The sequence below is a fragment of the Peromyscus leucopus genome, chromosome 9 (genome assembly GCF_004664715.2).
Source record: "Peromyscus leucopus breed LL Stock chromosome 9, UCI_PerLeu_2.1, whole genome shotgun sequence".
NCBI classification, from domain to species: domain Eukaryota; kingdom Metazoa; phylum Chordata; class Mammalia; order Rodentia; family Cricetidae; genus Peromyscus; species Peromyscus leucopus.
This window is the reverse complement of record NC_051070.1, coordinates 86,156,118-86,172,274: the sequence shown is the minus strand read 5'-3', so window position 1 is coordinate 86,172,274 and position 16,157 is coordinate 86,156,118. Positions and strand designations below refer to the sequence as shown.

Here is a 16,157-nt window from a genome sequence, read left to right as displayed (position 1 = left end):
CCTTACAACTTGTAAGTTTTCTCAGAAAACAAAAACCTAACACAACAACTCCCCCCAAAATATTTGTACAATTTGGGGATATTGGATTGATAGAAAATTTCTTATGAAACATTTGTGCCTTCTTCCAGGAATACTGCTTCTGAGCTTCCCCAGGAAAATCCTAAGCTTACTACTACTCCCACTTTTAGGAAGATGTCCTTATCAGCTGGAAGGTCTTCCTCCTTATGCCTTGGAGAAGCCAGAGGTCTCTTTATGAGATATTCTTGAAACATCTTCCCCTGTACTTACTCAGGAACAAGATAATCCAAACAAAGTAAATTTAAAAAGGTCAACAAGATTCGGTGAGCTAGAGGAGTTGTCCACAGATCAGATTTCAAGCTTCTTCCCGCTGTACACTCAGGCTATTACGTGGCATATATGGCAACATTGTTATATTAGCTGGAGTTACCTCTGCCCTACACAGGAACTTATATTGATGAGTAAAGAATGGTATGGAAAGATGATAAAAGAATGAGGTTTCAGGACCTCCCTTTCTTAGAACAGTTAGCTTGTGAATGGCCACTGTGGTATCATATGACCAAAGAGAAAAAGAATGCCAGGATTAGACATATAAATAAATTCAGCAAACGTAAATTGTAAGCATTCTGGCATAATTGTTTTATGCCAGAAATTGAATAATGACTGCAGAAATTTTCTTAGGCCTATTGACACTCTGACCATTAAGAGTTAATGATATACTACTGCTCAGGACATGGCAATGTGCCTGGGAGTCCACAGAGGTTTCCCAGTGAGATCTGAGCTTGTTTTACACAGAGGGCTGCATCAGGGGATGGCTTGGCCCCGTGCATGGTTACCAGGTGTCTGGAATGGTCTGCACTTGGCTGTGCTGGGGGGAGGTCTTTTTCTCCAACCCTTGGCCTTCCTTTAAAAGCCGTTTGGCAGAGACAGTCAGGGCCTGATGGATTAGGATCCAGGCCCTCCTGAGGCTATCCTGTATTTTCTGTTTCTTTTTCCTCTAAATTTCTAATATTTCATGCTGCTCCTGCTCAAGAGTACCCTGGGGAAAAGTGGGGGTGGGATGGCCCCCCCAAACCTGGGCTGGCTTGGAGATTTTATGTCTAGTGTCCTTGAAGCTGCAAGAGCTGCCTAGAAATTGTGTTGTGTGGTTGATGTTACTCCTCAATGATTCTAAAATTATTGTAAAAATAACTCTGTTTTGTCACAGCTTATCAATGATAACTAAAAGATAGGCGTAAGGAAGCTGAACACACATCCAAAAACACAAATAATATGACCTATGTTTTGGAACAACATGAATCTATCCATGCTTACTGAATTCTAGATAAATAAAGAAGCACCCTGACTGCTAATCAGTCAGGCTTCAAGATTCTCCACTGTACCTGGCTCAGTCCTCTATCTACTCCTAGCCTCCTCTCTGTAACCTGTCAGCTGCCAGGGCTGCCCTCCCCTTCCCCATCACTGTCCTATGAGGTATGAGTGACAGTTCTATTGTTAACCTTTAACCTAGCAGCTAGGTTGGCATTCATTCATTTATTCATTTTCTTTTAATATGCCATATTATATAAAATAAAATAAAATAAAATAAAATAAAACAAAAACTTATCTAACTATGGAAGTTAGACAAGACAAACCAACAAAAGGAAAAGAGCCCAAGAGGAAGCACAAGAATCAGAGACACACTTGTTCAGACACTCAGGAGTCCCATAAAGACACTGAACTGGATATATATAGGCAGAGGACCTAGTGCAGATCTATGCACACCCTGGGCATGCTGCTTCAGTGTCTGTGAGTTCATGAGCTTTGCTCATATTGGTTTCGAGGGCCTTTTTTTCTTGATCTCCTCCATCCCCGCTGGCTTTTACACTTTCTGTCTTCTCTTCCCCAGGGTTCCCTGAGCTCTAAGGGGAGAGACTTGATGGAGACACCCCATTTATGGCTGAGTGTTCCAAGGTCTCTCACTCTGTGTAATGTCTGGCTGTGAGTCTCTGAATTTGTTCTCGTCTGCTGCAGGAGGAAGCTTCTCTGCTTCTATTAAGAACAGCAGAATATCATTAGGAATCATTTGATCAGTATCTTTTTTTTCTTTTAGACCAGTATTGTTTGGTTTTGCCCTAGGTCCCTGGACTATCAAGTCTCAGGTTCCTAGTAATCCAAGCAGTGTCGGGTATGGGTTTCATCTTATAGAGTGGGCCTTAAGTCAAATCAGTTATTGGTTGGTTACTCCCACAGCTTTGTGCCACCATTGCTCTAGCATATCTTGCAGGCAGTACACCATTGTAGATAAAAGGTTTGTGGTTGACTTGGTGTTTATGTTTCTCTTTTGAGAGCATGTGGAACATGGTCTTACACCAAATACACTGTAACTTAAAGGTGACACCTATATGTAGTCACCAGCTTGACGTCTCCATCTTCAATGAGTTGTGTAGATGTTGTCTTCAGTAATAGAGCCCTACTGTCAGTTTGTGGAAAGAAACCTGCAATCTTGGCAATAACCTAGTTTGTTTGGGGATTCTCATGGGGCCCCTTTGGCCAACAATTCAATTAGATGTAACTCAAACCAGTACTGGAAGCTTCGTTTGGTGACAAGAGATGGTCAGTTGGGACTGTCTCCCCCATTATTTGAGAATTTCCTTTAGGTGTGTGTGTGTGTGTGTGTGTGTGTGTGTGTGTGTGTGTATTAGGAAGTTCCTACTGTATCAGGTTTCCATACTACCCTTCAAACATCCCTTAATTTTTGCTTCCTCTCCCTGTATTCCCTCAATCTTCTCCACCCCCACTTGGTCCTCTAGTTGCAGCCCCTCACCCTCACCACCCATCTATAACTATCTATTCTGTTTGCATTTCCTAATGAGATATACCCACTACCTCTAGTCCCTCACTGTGATTCTATGGATTGTAGCTTGACTGTCATTGACTTCATAGCTAATATCCTAATATAAGCAACTATATTTGTCTTTCTGAGTCTGAGATGCCTCACTCAGGATGATTTTTCCTAGTTCCAGCCATTTGCCTGCAAATTTCATGATGTCATTTTTAACATAATACTCAATAGTGTAAATGTATATTTATTTTTCTATTCTTCTGTTGAGGACCATCTAAGTTGTTTCCAATTTCTGGCTGTTAGGAATATTTTCAGATACATTATCACTAATGGCTATTCTCTATATTCATTAGTGTCTTCCAGTCACCCCTAAGGCTCCGATCCTCCCACTTTGCTTTGTCTTACTTTCTGTACATTTATCGCTACCTGATATTTTCTAGTTCACTTTTATTAGTTATTTACCCCCAAAACTACAGGGATCCTGAGCTAACAGGATGGCTCAATAAGTAAAGGTGCTTGCTACCCAGGCCTAACAACCTGAGTTCTGTCCCTTGAACATCACGTGGTAGGAGAGAACTGACTCCTGCAGGTTGTTCTCTGACCTCCACAGGCACACTGTGTGTGTGCACACCTACACACACACACACACACACACACACACACATACATACACATGCACACACATGGGGGGAATGTTGTGGTGGGGGGGACATTACAGGATCCCATTTATGGTCGTATTCTCTACCACCTAACTTAGTACTTAGCACCTGAATACTTAGTACTTACAAGGAACACAGGAAACACTTGTTGACTGAGTGATCAAATAAATGAATAAAATAATGCTAACTAGATTATTTAAACACTAAGGATATTTATCAGCAATTCATCATGGTCATAAGCAAAGCTAACATTTAGTGAGCTGTCACTATGTTACAAGCACTAAAACTAAATTTGAAGACAATCTCCCAGAAGCCTGCTGGATTTATGGGAAAATGCCCTAATTCCAACCCAAATCCTGGACCAAATAAACTGTGCTCCTTATTCAGAATGGAAAGCTTTCTCAAAGTAAAACCATTTTCTTTAAAATTACTTTTATTTTTCTTCATTAAGCATAAGGAGAAAAAACTAGGCATTCTTGCCTTTCAATAAATCAAGACCCCATGGAGAAAACTAGTATCCACCGCACAGCCTTGTACCTTGCAGAACTGGCCCATCTTCACACACAAACTGTCTTAAGTTCCTACTCCAGTTCAGCACAGAAACATACAATCTAATTATACTTTTTAATATCATTCTATTGTTTTTCAAAAGTGTCATAAACTTTTTGTATTAATGAGATAAGACTACATACTGATTTTAATTATCTGCAAAAGTTGAAGTTAGATTGTAATCTCCCAGGGCCTTTCCTGCCTGAGACATTTACCTGTCTGTTTTTCTTTTCATCACACTTCCATGGCTTGTAGACTGACCGTCCTTCAACAGTCTAAAAACAGCATTGGGTCGCATCCTTTGCACTGGGCATAGACTTTCAAGTTATCTGGTTACCCCACATCCCACAAGTGCCCTTTGGAATGCCTTACATGCCAGACTTTAAAGCCACTTTAGTTTGTCCTTCTCTTAGTCTTTCCCACAGCTTTTCTCCTTTTGAAATAGGACATTAAAGTCATATGTTAGCTGCTTCGTTCCTCATAGAGCTCATTAATCCCCTTGACATGCATTAGATTATAATATTCATGAAGTTTTGATACCTATCAATATAATCATTAATCATCCATTTTTGAGATAATAACAAATGCTGTTAGTTAGATGGACTTAACTAACCTGCTGTTAAATGAGGGCAGCATCACGTATAATTTAAGAAGGAGGGGGCAAATGAATAGAAACTGGTTTTTGAACCCCCGCTCACTGAGCATAGCTTAGTTTCTTCTTCCATGGAGATAGAGAATGAGCAACAATATAGAGAAGGACTGAGAACTGTGTAGGTATTCATGGCATCCACCATCCTTTAAGTCTCAAAGGGATTCCCTAGACCCCAAAGATTGGATACATTGAGCACAGTTAGAACCCTTTATACTTTTCCTTTGTAACCCCTTACTATAATCATAATCATTGAACTGTTTGTTAATTTGTTGTTTTAACATCCACCTCCCCCATGAGACTGTAAACTCATTGAATAAGGTAGTGTTCCACCTTATTCCTTGTCTCACTCAACACCAACCAGGGTAAGCACCTAGTCACTACTAAAGAATGAATGAAGAAAGGAATAAATGATAATAAATAGATCTTGTAAGCTTTGAATACTATTCAAGATGGAAGGTACTAGCAATCTATTTAATAAGCATCTACTCCCTCCAAGACACGACATGAAAAGTATGTCTAGTTTCATATAATCTTAACAGAAAATGCTATGACTTAAATATATTGTTATCCCAATGTTGTGAATGAAGAAATAAGGCTTAGAAAGGTCAGATGCCTTCTCCAAAACAATATTACCATACTAGAATCAATATTTGCTCATGTTTTGTACCTACTATAGAACAACACAATGTGCTAAAATAAAAATTAACCCAAAATCTGGTCTCTGGTTTCAAGTTTCACTCTGAGTTGACTGTGAAATGGTGGATGAAAGTGTTAGGCCTGGCTGTCGGTGCTGAGAGCTGAACTGTAATAGGTCTGTCTGGTTAAGCTTTGAAAACCTTGCAAGCTTAAATGACTATAATAATTAGAACATTGTATTTTGAGACAAAAAAAAAATGAGTGTTTATTTTCTCTAAAAGACAATTAGAGAGCACACCCTCAGGTTTTACAATCTAACTACAAAGGTATGCACTCCTCAGTAAAATAGCAAAATAATTAATGGTAAATCCCTGACTTACACGAAGTTCACTTTCCACAAACTCAAAAAAAAATGAAATGCCTCAAGCATGATTTTAATCTAATCTTGATATTTAACCTCACTTTATGCAGATTGATATCAGCTTTTTAAATAGCTAATTTAAAATTCAAAGCACATGCATTTCTGCTTATGGTTTCCTTCTATTAAGATTTTTCTTGTTAATGAAATTTTGTCCCTTCTACATTTTATTTCAGAAACTGAAAACCTAAATTACTTTACCTTGTAGTTTTTAATTAGGAACCTATCCTAACAAATGTGGAACATACTGCACATTGAAGGAGAATTTCTTTGACAGTTAATATAATTCTAATCAGTGAATTATTAGGACAAAAAGGATTTACAAAACTGGTATGTTCTTTGTGGTATCAAGCTTAAAGATATCTTTAAATAATAGGGTATTTGTACTCTTTATAACCAAAAATGTTTTTTTAAGTAAACTTAAATTTAAATACGCTGTGGTGGATTATTCTATAATGAAGCTTTACAATAGATCTTCTTCTAAGATCCAGAATATTATCTAGTATAACAGGGCAAGACAGTGCAGAGGTTCCTCCATCTTGTATTCTTGTTGAGGTCATTCCAGGTTTAACTAGAATCTGATCTCCTTGATGGAGAACCCCATGGGAAATGACCCAAGGTCAGGATGCCCTTGTTAACTTGTCTCAGTTTGTGTTAAACTGCCTGTTTGTACAGAACCCCCTCCAGCTAACTGCTTGTCTTAGCTTCTATTAAAACTGCTTGCTTCAAACTGCTTACTTCTGTGAAGCCCCCCTGCAGCTGCCAATTGAGATGCCAGGACATGGTTTCTACCTTTAAAAGTTCCATGTTCTGAATACTCAGGGCCACACCTAGATACCACCCCCAACACTTGGGTGTGGTCCCAGCCAGCTGAAATAAAAACTTTCCATTGGCTGTAAACTGTGTCTGAGTGGTCATCTCTGGTGGGTTACCCATATCACTAGATTTCTGAGATTTAAGATGACAGCATTTCAGTTTTAGCTGTATCTTTAATAATCACTTCATGTTCATCACTAAGTGAAACACTCCTTTAAGGACACAGTGCTCTCAAGAAGTGAATGGGAAGTCGGAGGGGGGGGTCACTTTAACTAGGAACAGGGAGGGATGTTAATATACAAGGGAGAGGAAGGGAGAAGAGATTGTAACACTAACGATATTTGAAAAAGCCACTTAGGAACGTTATTTTAAAGGCATACTTTAAAACATAGTGTGTGTGTGTGTGTGTGTGTGTGTGTGTGTGTGTGTGTGTGTGTGTGGAGTTTAAATGAAGTTGCACCACTTGAGGTGATAATACTCAAAACATGAGCCAGAGACTGTCTTAACAAAATACCAAGTACCAGGCACGAGAAACCTTCTTTCGAGTCATCAGTTACAGGAGAGTCCAAGAGACCCCAGAACAATATAATCTATTGCCACTGCCCTAGATTGCCTCCCAGAAAGTGAAGGTAGAGGCTTCTTACTGAAAACACCACAGTCATTTCAGATACAGAACTTGGAGGATTCAAGCTAGAACTCACTTGAAAGCTTCCTTCCTGATGACTAGGTCTCATGGTATTGGAAGGTGCTGTGAAAGCTTTCCATAGATAAAAGTAACCAATAGTGCTATGAACCATAATGATTAGCCTGGCAAGATGTCCCCAACAGTAAAGTAGTAGTAGATACTTTAGGGATAACCTACAGCTTTCTAACTGCATTTAAAGTTCATTCAATAGGAGTGAATTCATGCCTGGTACTGTAAACCTAGCCAGCCACCTAGAGGAGAAGTACTACTACCATTTGCCTAAACTAATAAAATTTCCAAGTTGTATTCTAATAATACTTATCCTTATACCAGGAGATAAGTGTGTCTCTCATTAATCATCAAAGAAGCTTATTTCTGTAACAGGTAGAGACTATTAGAGACCCACAGCTGGGTGAAGATGGAGAGAATGAATGACCATGAGGTGCTAGCCCAAACTGATCAATCTGTATGTAACACATCCCCTACACCTAACTAAGACTCAGGAAACATTGTGTGGGGTGAGGCATTGCAAGAGCACAGGACTAGGTAGCCTTGCTGCTAGACAATGTCTTCTAGACATTATGATGAGGCTACACCAAGGAATTTTCAACAATATGGTTGCATAGAAAGGACCTGCATAGTGGCAACAACCAATGGCATGCCACTGTGGATGGGGGATGTTTGACTAGGTCCCATCCCTAGATAAAGAGCTACAGATGCTCGGTGGCTGCTGAGAGGGAGAATCAGTTTTTTTTTAAAGATATATTTATTTGTTATGTCTACAGTGTTCTGCCTACATGCATGCTTACAGGCCAGAAGAGGGCACCAGATCTCATTATGGATGGTTGTGAGCCACCATGTGGTTGCTGTGAATTGAACTCAGGACCTCAGGAAGAACAGCCAGTGCTCTTAACCGCTGAGCCATCTCTCCAGCCCCGAGAATCAGTTTTTTACATGGTCATGCTCCCTGGTGGGTTATCTAATCCCAAGCATCAGCCCTAAACACATGCCATACTAAATAGATGCAGTAGGTTTTGTATGTGTATGCATGTGTACCTGTGTATGTGTGCATGTTATATATGTATGTGTGGATATATGTAACTATAATTGAAGAAATCATGAATTTGAATGGAAGTGGATGTGTGCCATGGTAGGAGTTGGAGAAGGAAGGAGGTATGAAAATAATATAAATATAGTACTCACATATAAAATTCTCAAAAAAATAAATTTAAATGAAAAAGTTCAAAGTATAAGTATACATAGTTTATCAACTATGTTGATTTTTTTATATTATGGCTGGAACTTTGTCAGTGTGATTGCTAAACTCCCCACCCCCAATTCTTGTTTCACTCTTGTATTGCACCCATAATTTTGGTGAAATTAAGTCATTGTCTCCTGTTTACCAAACTAGGCTTGGGAGGCAGGCACACAGAATACAAAATAAATGGTCTTTCACACAAAAGAATTTGAACTGGTTAGAAGGAAACTGAATTTAGATGAAGAATGTGAGAAGGTGTTTTTGAAAAGAAAGATAAACTTCTAACTGGACTGTTCCCAGGGCAGGGAAGAGCCACAAATAAGGGTACAGATCCTCCATATGCCCATACTATATCCCACAGAGCCTCTCCATACACTGCAACCACTTCAGGGAAACCAACACTAAGAACAATAATTCATCTAGAATGTGTTCTACTTGATCATCAAAAATACAAGTGGTATCTGTAATGTACTGTAGCAGGAATTTTAAAAGTTCTTATTAATAAAATCAAACCCGAGGCGAGTTATTGGGGTCCATGCTGGTAGATCAGAGAGACAGAACAAGCCACAGCTATCTCACCTTGCCAATTCCTCAGCTGGTCCTGTTTCCTCAGACTGGAAGCTTCTCAGTCCTCATCCAGAATGAATCTCAGCTGAACTGTGTTGCTCCAAAGCCTGAAAGCTTAACCAGCCCAATGCTTAACCAGCCAAATTCTTCTAGTTTCTGGTCCTCACGCCTTAAATATCTTTCTCCTTTCTACCACCACTCCCTGGGATTAAAGGCTGGCTTTCTGGGATTAAAGGCATGTCACCATGCTTGGCTATTTCCAATGTGGCCTTGAACTCACAGAGATCCAGAGGGATTTCTATCTCTGGAATGCTAGGATTAAAGGTGTGAGTGCCACCATGTTCTAGCCTTTGTATCTAGTGGCTGTCTGTTCTCTGACCCCCAGATAAATTTATTAGAATACACAATATTTTGGGGGACACAATACCCCCACAATGTACTTTACAAGTAGCATAGAATTTGAGTATAGTTTTCTTTCTCTATTCAACCTGAAAAACTGGCTATGTTCTATTGATTCAAATGGATATTTATAAGTGAATAGAAAAATACAGATGCACACATATAATGTCTATTTGATAGTAGGAAGTTTTGCATATCACCCAACAGGCATGAGATTGTCCTGAAAGCCCTGCTGACATTCAGGGCCTCACCACTCAGGCCAAGTGTTAACCTTCACATCCTCCTCCTTGATTTGCACATAAAACACCAGTGGTTCTTTTTAGTTTTAATTCTAATCATAGTTAGAACTATCTGAGTTTTTTAATCCAGCTTCCCTTTGTACTCAGTATGATGAATTCATTTTCCTTAGCAAAAATGTATTAGATGCCCACTCTATGTCAAGATGTCAAAAGCAGGCCACCACTGACTTTGCATCTGCTGGAGCACAGACTACTGGGAATAGTATAGAGATGTGGAAAGGTGAACTCCCAGCAAGTTCTTTGGTGAGGGAAATTATCACCCTGAGGAAGACCCAGAGACATGACTGAAGAAGTAAAGACTAAGACATAAAGACAAAGGTCACCTTAGGGATGATGTGCAGCAGTGCCTTGGGGAGAATTGGGAGCACCAGGGTTTGAAGAGAACAGCAAACAAAGGTGTGAGATGGAAGGGAATGTCAAGGCAGTGTCTACAAGTGATCAGGGCTGAGAGCAGTTGGGCAGCCATTGGGGAGCCAGAGTGAAGTAACATAAAGGAGACAGCGCACTTTCCTTCCTGTGAGACCTCTGGCGGCATTCTGGAGAAGGATGCTGCGAACACTGGAACAGTCACAAGAGACCCTAGGGTAACTGTGTACTCACCATTTTTGAGAAGTACTACGTACACATTTTTTTTAAAAGATAATAAATATATTTTTTTCCTTTTAGGGAAATAATTTAAATAAAATTATTTTAAGAGAATACCAGGGCTGCATAAATAAGTTTGGGAAGTGTAATATAAGGAATGCCAGCTACTTCTCAGCTGCTAAACCTCCCTTATGATCCTTTGTTCTCTTGCTTTATCAGAAATATTCTATGGATTCTGTGCATCTGACACACTATTTTCATTTTGAATAGGTGTTGATTCCAATCCTATGACATCTGAATTGTACTTTGAGAAGTATTGTAACATGATCTTTGTTACTTCACCCATTAATGGATTGACTTTCTCTAACAAACAGACCAGTTCATCAACAGAGGTGGAGGCAGCATCCGGAACAGTAAAAGTCAAGATGTTTGCCATATTGCCTTCGGGTCCAGGGTCCTCGGACCACCTCCACTCTCTGGCAGACGTAATAACCTGAGGCTCTCCAGTGAGGTGGGTGAAATGTTTGGTCTGCTTTTTGTTTTAACTTCCTTCAGGTCTTTGACATGCAGGATGTTTCTCACTCCTCTCTGTCTGTTGCAGGCAGGTGTTGCTCACAGTACATTTAATGTTTTGTCTAGGAGGTCTTCTCGTCTGCTGTTCCATCTCAGGTTACGCTTCTTCAATTTCAGTCTTCTTTAATTTCTCTTCCTCTCACGTTTTAGCTGAAGTTACTCTGGTTTTTGCTCACTTATTTGTCTGAGTTTTTTCATGTATAGATTTTATAGAAATTAAATATAATTCCTTATTTTTAAACATACATATTAATTCCTTTTCCTTACAGACAGTAAGATCCATTGGGTACAAAAATAGCCAGTTGTGCCAACAGCCTTCAGCAGAGAAGCATGTTAACACTGCACAAGGTTCAGCCTTGCTGATACCTGAGCCTGAGCAGCAAGGAGAGAAAGGAAATATCCATCAAGTGAAGCAGACAGTGCCTATTCCAGGTAAGCAACAGTCATGTAGAAAGGAAGAGCCAGTGGAAAATAGTGAGAGTTGTTCTTACTGAGATAATCAAACAGTATTCAAGACAGTACTAAATCCAGAAAAGGGCAGTTTAATACTGAAGTGGGTAGTGAGTATTGAAATTATTTTGTCTTCTCTGTTCTGTTGTTTATTCTGGTATTTCAAATAGCCAGTGTCCTGGTTTTGCTTTCTGATAAAGATGCCAAAGTAAAATAGCATCAGATTATCATTATATTTTGGAAAATCCGTGTTTATTTTAAGTTTTCTTACTATCATTTCAGTTTCTGTTTGCAGAAACTTTATTTCCTGTGCTCTTTATTTTCTGTCATTGATATAAAAAGATGGCTCTGTAGGAAGACTTTTGTCTCATTTCAGATTGAGAGCGCAAGTCTAGGAGAGAAGTAAAGTGATTTGTAGCCTGTATTTATTTGAAAAATGGAGAACAGAACCTGACTTTGAGTTGTTTTATAACTTTCTTCCCTTCTTGGTCTGACTTCAGTGAATAAGGAAAGGGAGAATTAATTTTACTTGAGTTAGAAGTGAATGATAACCACTACAGACAATCTCATCCATTGGGGATAGCAAATGGCGGGAGAAAATGAGTAGCATAGACATGTAGTCACAGTTCCACCAGTGGCTGTCTCTGTAGCCTGGTGCCTGGTTCCAAGGTCTTCACCATTGGTGTTAGTATTCTGAGCAGCCCCTTGGGGGCCCGCCCAGAGTCCTGAGGTCATCTTATATAAAGTCCCCTCTAAGCAAAACCTCTCAGCTTTGTGTTCCACTCTCTCTCCCTCTCCCCCCTCTCCCTCTCTCTCCCTCTCCCCCTCTCCCTCTCTCTCCTTCTCCCCTCTCTCCCTCTCCCTCCCTCTCCCCCCTCTCCCTCTCCCTCCTCTCCCTCTCCCCCCTCTCCCCTTCTCCTCCTCTCCCCCTCTCCCCCCTCCCCCTCTGTCCCCCTCCCTTTCTGCTTCCCACATGGATGCCATTTCTGTCATGTGAGTAGCTTTCTGCCACACAGCCATCCACCTTGCCCACAAGGCATGTCTCACCCTCTGCGGGGCACCTTGGGACAATCCTGCTAAGGCCTCTCCTGCCATTTCACAATGTTACTCTTGGAACCTCAGTTTCCTTCTCTATAAAACAAGTCAAGCATTGCACCAATGGGAGGTACCTCAAGAGGTTGTTGAAGGAGCCAATGACAAAAACCAGTTAAGTGTATAATACTGCTCTAAGAAATGAAGTATTTAGTGAATATTAGCTGCTACTCTAATTATTATTTAAATATCAAATTACACTTCAGAATTCTTCTCCAGGTTTGATCTCAGCTTACTAGACATCTTTAGGAAACTCGTTATTCTGCTACACTTCCTCTCTATAGGAAAAGGATTTTTCTGTCAACTTCATTTTTTTATACTTTTTAATATAACATATTGTATAAATAACATCAATCACACTTCCTGTAGCCCTCTATTCTTTGGATGAAATTCATCACTCATACAGAAATTCCAATGTTGAAATATGAATTAACACCTATTTTTGTAAAGGACTTAGTTGTGTCTTTTATATAGCCTCAAATTATGTCAAAATGATACATGAATATTCTCATTATAGTGATAAATATATTTACTGTATTATTTGAATGAATATAGTACTTTCTATTCTGGCTTTTGTTCTCTGGTATGGAAATTTATCAACCAGTCTACCTATTCTGGTCTTTCTCAACAACATCAGCAGGTCAGAGCAACAACAGGAGAGCTCGCTTGAAAAGCACCAGCGGAGAAAACACAGAGGCACACTGTGGTATGACACTCTCCAATACTATCCCAGAACTGCATATATTCAGGGCAGTGGGATCTCTCTGTTGTAAATTTCAAAGGATTATGAACCAATTCATTTAAAATATAAATGTCTGTTCTGTGGGGATTATGGAAATCAAATTTTCTGCAAAAGTATTGCTCTAGAGTCTTCCCTACCAGAGACAGACTAGACTCAGTAGACAGGAGTGCAGAAGTGCCGGGCTCCCTCCCTTTACAGGGCTGAAGAAAGCTTAAATTACTACTGCTGTTGTCCCTAAAAGGGACCCAAATGTGATAGAGGAAATTCCTCCCTGAATTTCTCCCCAAATGGAAGTTTATTATCATTTTCAGATTTAATTTATGTCTTTTCTTTTAAAGCAGGCCCTTTTAGAACTCATGTTACACTGCTGTGTCTCCCTTGGGAGTCTTTGCAGAGTATATGATGTAGTTTCAAATACAAACACTTCCATACTTAAACATTAAGTAAATATAAGAGGCTATCCCTTTAAAGATGGGACTTGAGGCATGTCTATGTACATTTTTCAATGTATATATTCATCTATCTTGAATCCAGCCCAAGGGCATCAGGAATAGATTGTTAGCACAATTCCCCAAAATGTTAAGATTCAATCTTCCAGGTTTTACATTGTTATTATCAAGGGCAGATAGAAATACTACTTCTGTGGTAACACCCACATCCATTTTCTGAGGGGGATGAAGAAAAGAGCTTGTTTTAAAAGAATTACAATTTTAATTTTTTTTATAAAATCTATAAAAAATATAAGATGCCTTTAAAATTGTTTGTGAATTCTTTTTATTACATACTGTAAAATTTAAATCTAAAATGTCCTTGTGCAAATATCAAAGCATTTTAAGGTAAAGCTCTACAAAACCCAACAAAATTCATCTTAAAACATTCAACTATTTTAAGAAAATGCACATGAACCGTAATAATACCTCTCATTTGCTTTTAAATAATTAAATAAAAATACACAAAATTAATACCAGCCTTCAAAAACAACTTTCTACAAATATCAATAGAATAATGCAGTGGAACTATCTCTTCCAATAAAGGTAGTTCCTGGGAAAATAACAGGAATGAAGAGGAAGTGGCCATCACCCTTAACAGCATCATTCAGCCAAGGACAGAGCCAATAAGTTCCAGCACTCCAGAACCTCAGGCTCCTGACCAACCAGGTTAGTACCCTTAGTATTCACAAAGTGTTACTGGAAATGTTGGGGAGTCCTACCACTGTTGTCACCTGTTCCCAGGAAAATTTGGGTCCCCTGTTGAGGTTCATAGTTTTTGTTAATAAAAGAATTTGAGAATGGGCTCAAGTGGAAAGTTGAAAACAGTTTTATTAGAGTTTGAAAGAAAAACCCCAGGCAGACAAACTGAAAATCACAGCAGCTTCTCTGTGGAGAGGAATAAAAAAGAGAAGGAAAAAAGCCTTGATGTTTGAGTTATGCCACCATGGAGGTCGGCTAAGTGGTAGACAAGCAGCCTTGTAGTGTTAGGGAGTAGGAATTCTGGGAAGGAAAAGTACAGTACCTCCTTAAATGGTTAATTATTCCACCTCTTTGTGGTTTAAGGTAGACTCATCTCCCTAGGGGTGTGTGGTCCTTCCTTCATGAGAGTTGACCCTTAGCTAGATGACTCACCTGCCCATGCATAACTCTTTTGTATTATGGGGAGTTTAGAATGCCAGGCCTCCAACCAGGCCAGAGAAATAGCTTTCCCTAATTAGTCTTCACAGAGCTCTTGATTTAAGCTCCTGTAACCCAAATATTTCAAACTCAGTCATTTCAAAAAATGATGATACAATCATTTGCTGAAATTTATCATAGTTTGTAAATCTCCCTTTTTACCTTCAATTATACCCCAGTTCTCCCATTCAAAAGTAACCTTTAAAACTTGAAAGCTTTGCCCTAACACCGAGCCCTTCCACAAGCCCATCATCTGTTGCTGTATTTCCCATCCTCTCCATCAATGGAGATCACTGAGCCCATCAACATATCTTGCCTAGCAGGTGTTTGCTACTTTTACAAAGGCAAATTGTTTTTGAGCAAGGGAAAAAGGAAAATAAATGAAAATTGTTTGTAGTTTGTCAGTCTTATTTATGCAGTGTTGAAACCTTCATTAAAATGTTAGGTGCAATTAGTGTCTCTAGCATAAATCTGACTGTGTAGAAAAACTAATTAGATGTTTAGGTGATCATTCTTGCATTTATCTTGTTTGCTGCAATATTGTGATTACATGGTAATTTACATATTTCTCTAAGAAAACACACCAAATTATTCATTACAATTGATATGGAAATACTTGAAGTAAAAGTACAGCTCTCCAGAAAGCTGGTGGCAATGAGGTATTTAGTATACCATGGTGTAAACCACCCTCTACTTTGACTTTTTGGCAGTTAATAATGTTTGGCAAGTAGGTCATGAGAAATTGTCTAACTGAATAGTGAAGATTCCAAGAATCCTTTCTGTTCCCCTGCTTTACACATGCATGTACATAAAATAACACACTGGCTTTTATAACCACTTTCAGCCTTTAGGCTTGCCTGTGAAAGTTTTATAAAACACCAGGTGTATATGTATATAGAATGGGCATAAAAATCAAACATCTGTGATAATAAAATTTTAGAAGAAATTTATTTTCCAATAATTGTTCAATATGTAGATATAAGTGTATTATAATTTTACCATTTACTAAAGTGGAAAGGAAATTAAAATGCTAATGAGATGGATGGTGGCCAAATATATATTTTAAGACATGGAGTGTCATCAGCATTTTTCAGAGGTTATTGATACTTTGTATTTATAATTGTCAATGCTGAAAGTGCTACTTCACATAAATACATGATGTGTATAAGGAGCAGACAAAGGGCTGATCATATTTAGGACAACATGGTCCTTATTTGGGAGAAAACCTGCAAAGGGGTTCCTAGTGAAAGACTCACATCCTGTCTACA

At 39.1% G+C, this 16,157-nt stretch overlaps 1 protein-coding gene across 8 annotated transcripts in view; it reads left to right on the top strand.

The window, feature by feature from the left end:
* Positions 1-16,157, top strand: part of Cfap20dc (CFAP20 domain containing) — a 262,891-nt gene that overhangs the window by 140,771 nt on the left and 105,963 nt on the right. For 6 of the 8 annotated variants that reach the window (XR_005092211.1, XM_028853845.2, XM_037208664.1 and 3 more), the window contains 4 exons: positions 10,740-10,876; positions 11,208-11,370; positions 13,118-13,186; positions 14,257-14,379. Coding sequence is in view for 7 of the 8 variants with exons in the window: in XM_028853845.2 (XP_028709678.1) it covers positions 10,740-10,876; positions 11,208-11,370; positions 13,118-13,186; positions 14,257-14,379 (492 nt within the window). In the remaining variant the exon portion in view is untranslated. The remainder of the gene's footprint in view (positions 1-10,739; positions 10,877-11,207; positions 11,371-13,117; positions 13,187-14,256; positions 14,380-16,157) is intronic. The other 2 variants (XM_028853846.2, XM_028853847.2) reach the window with 2 other exon arrangements.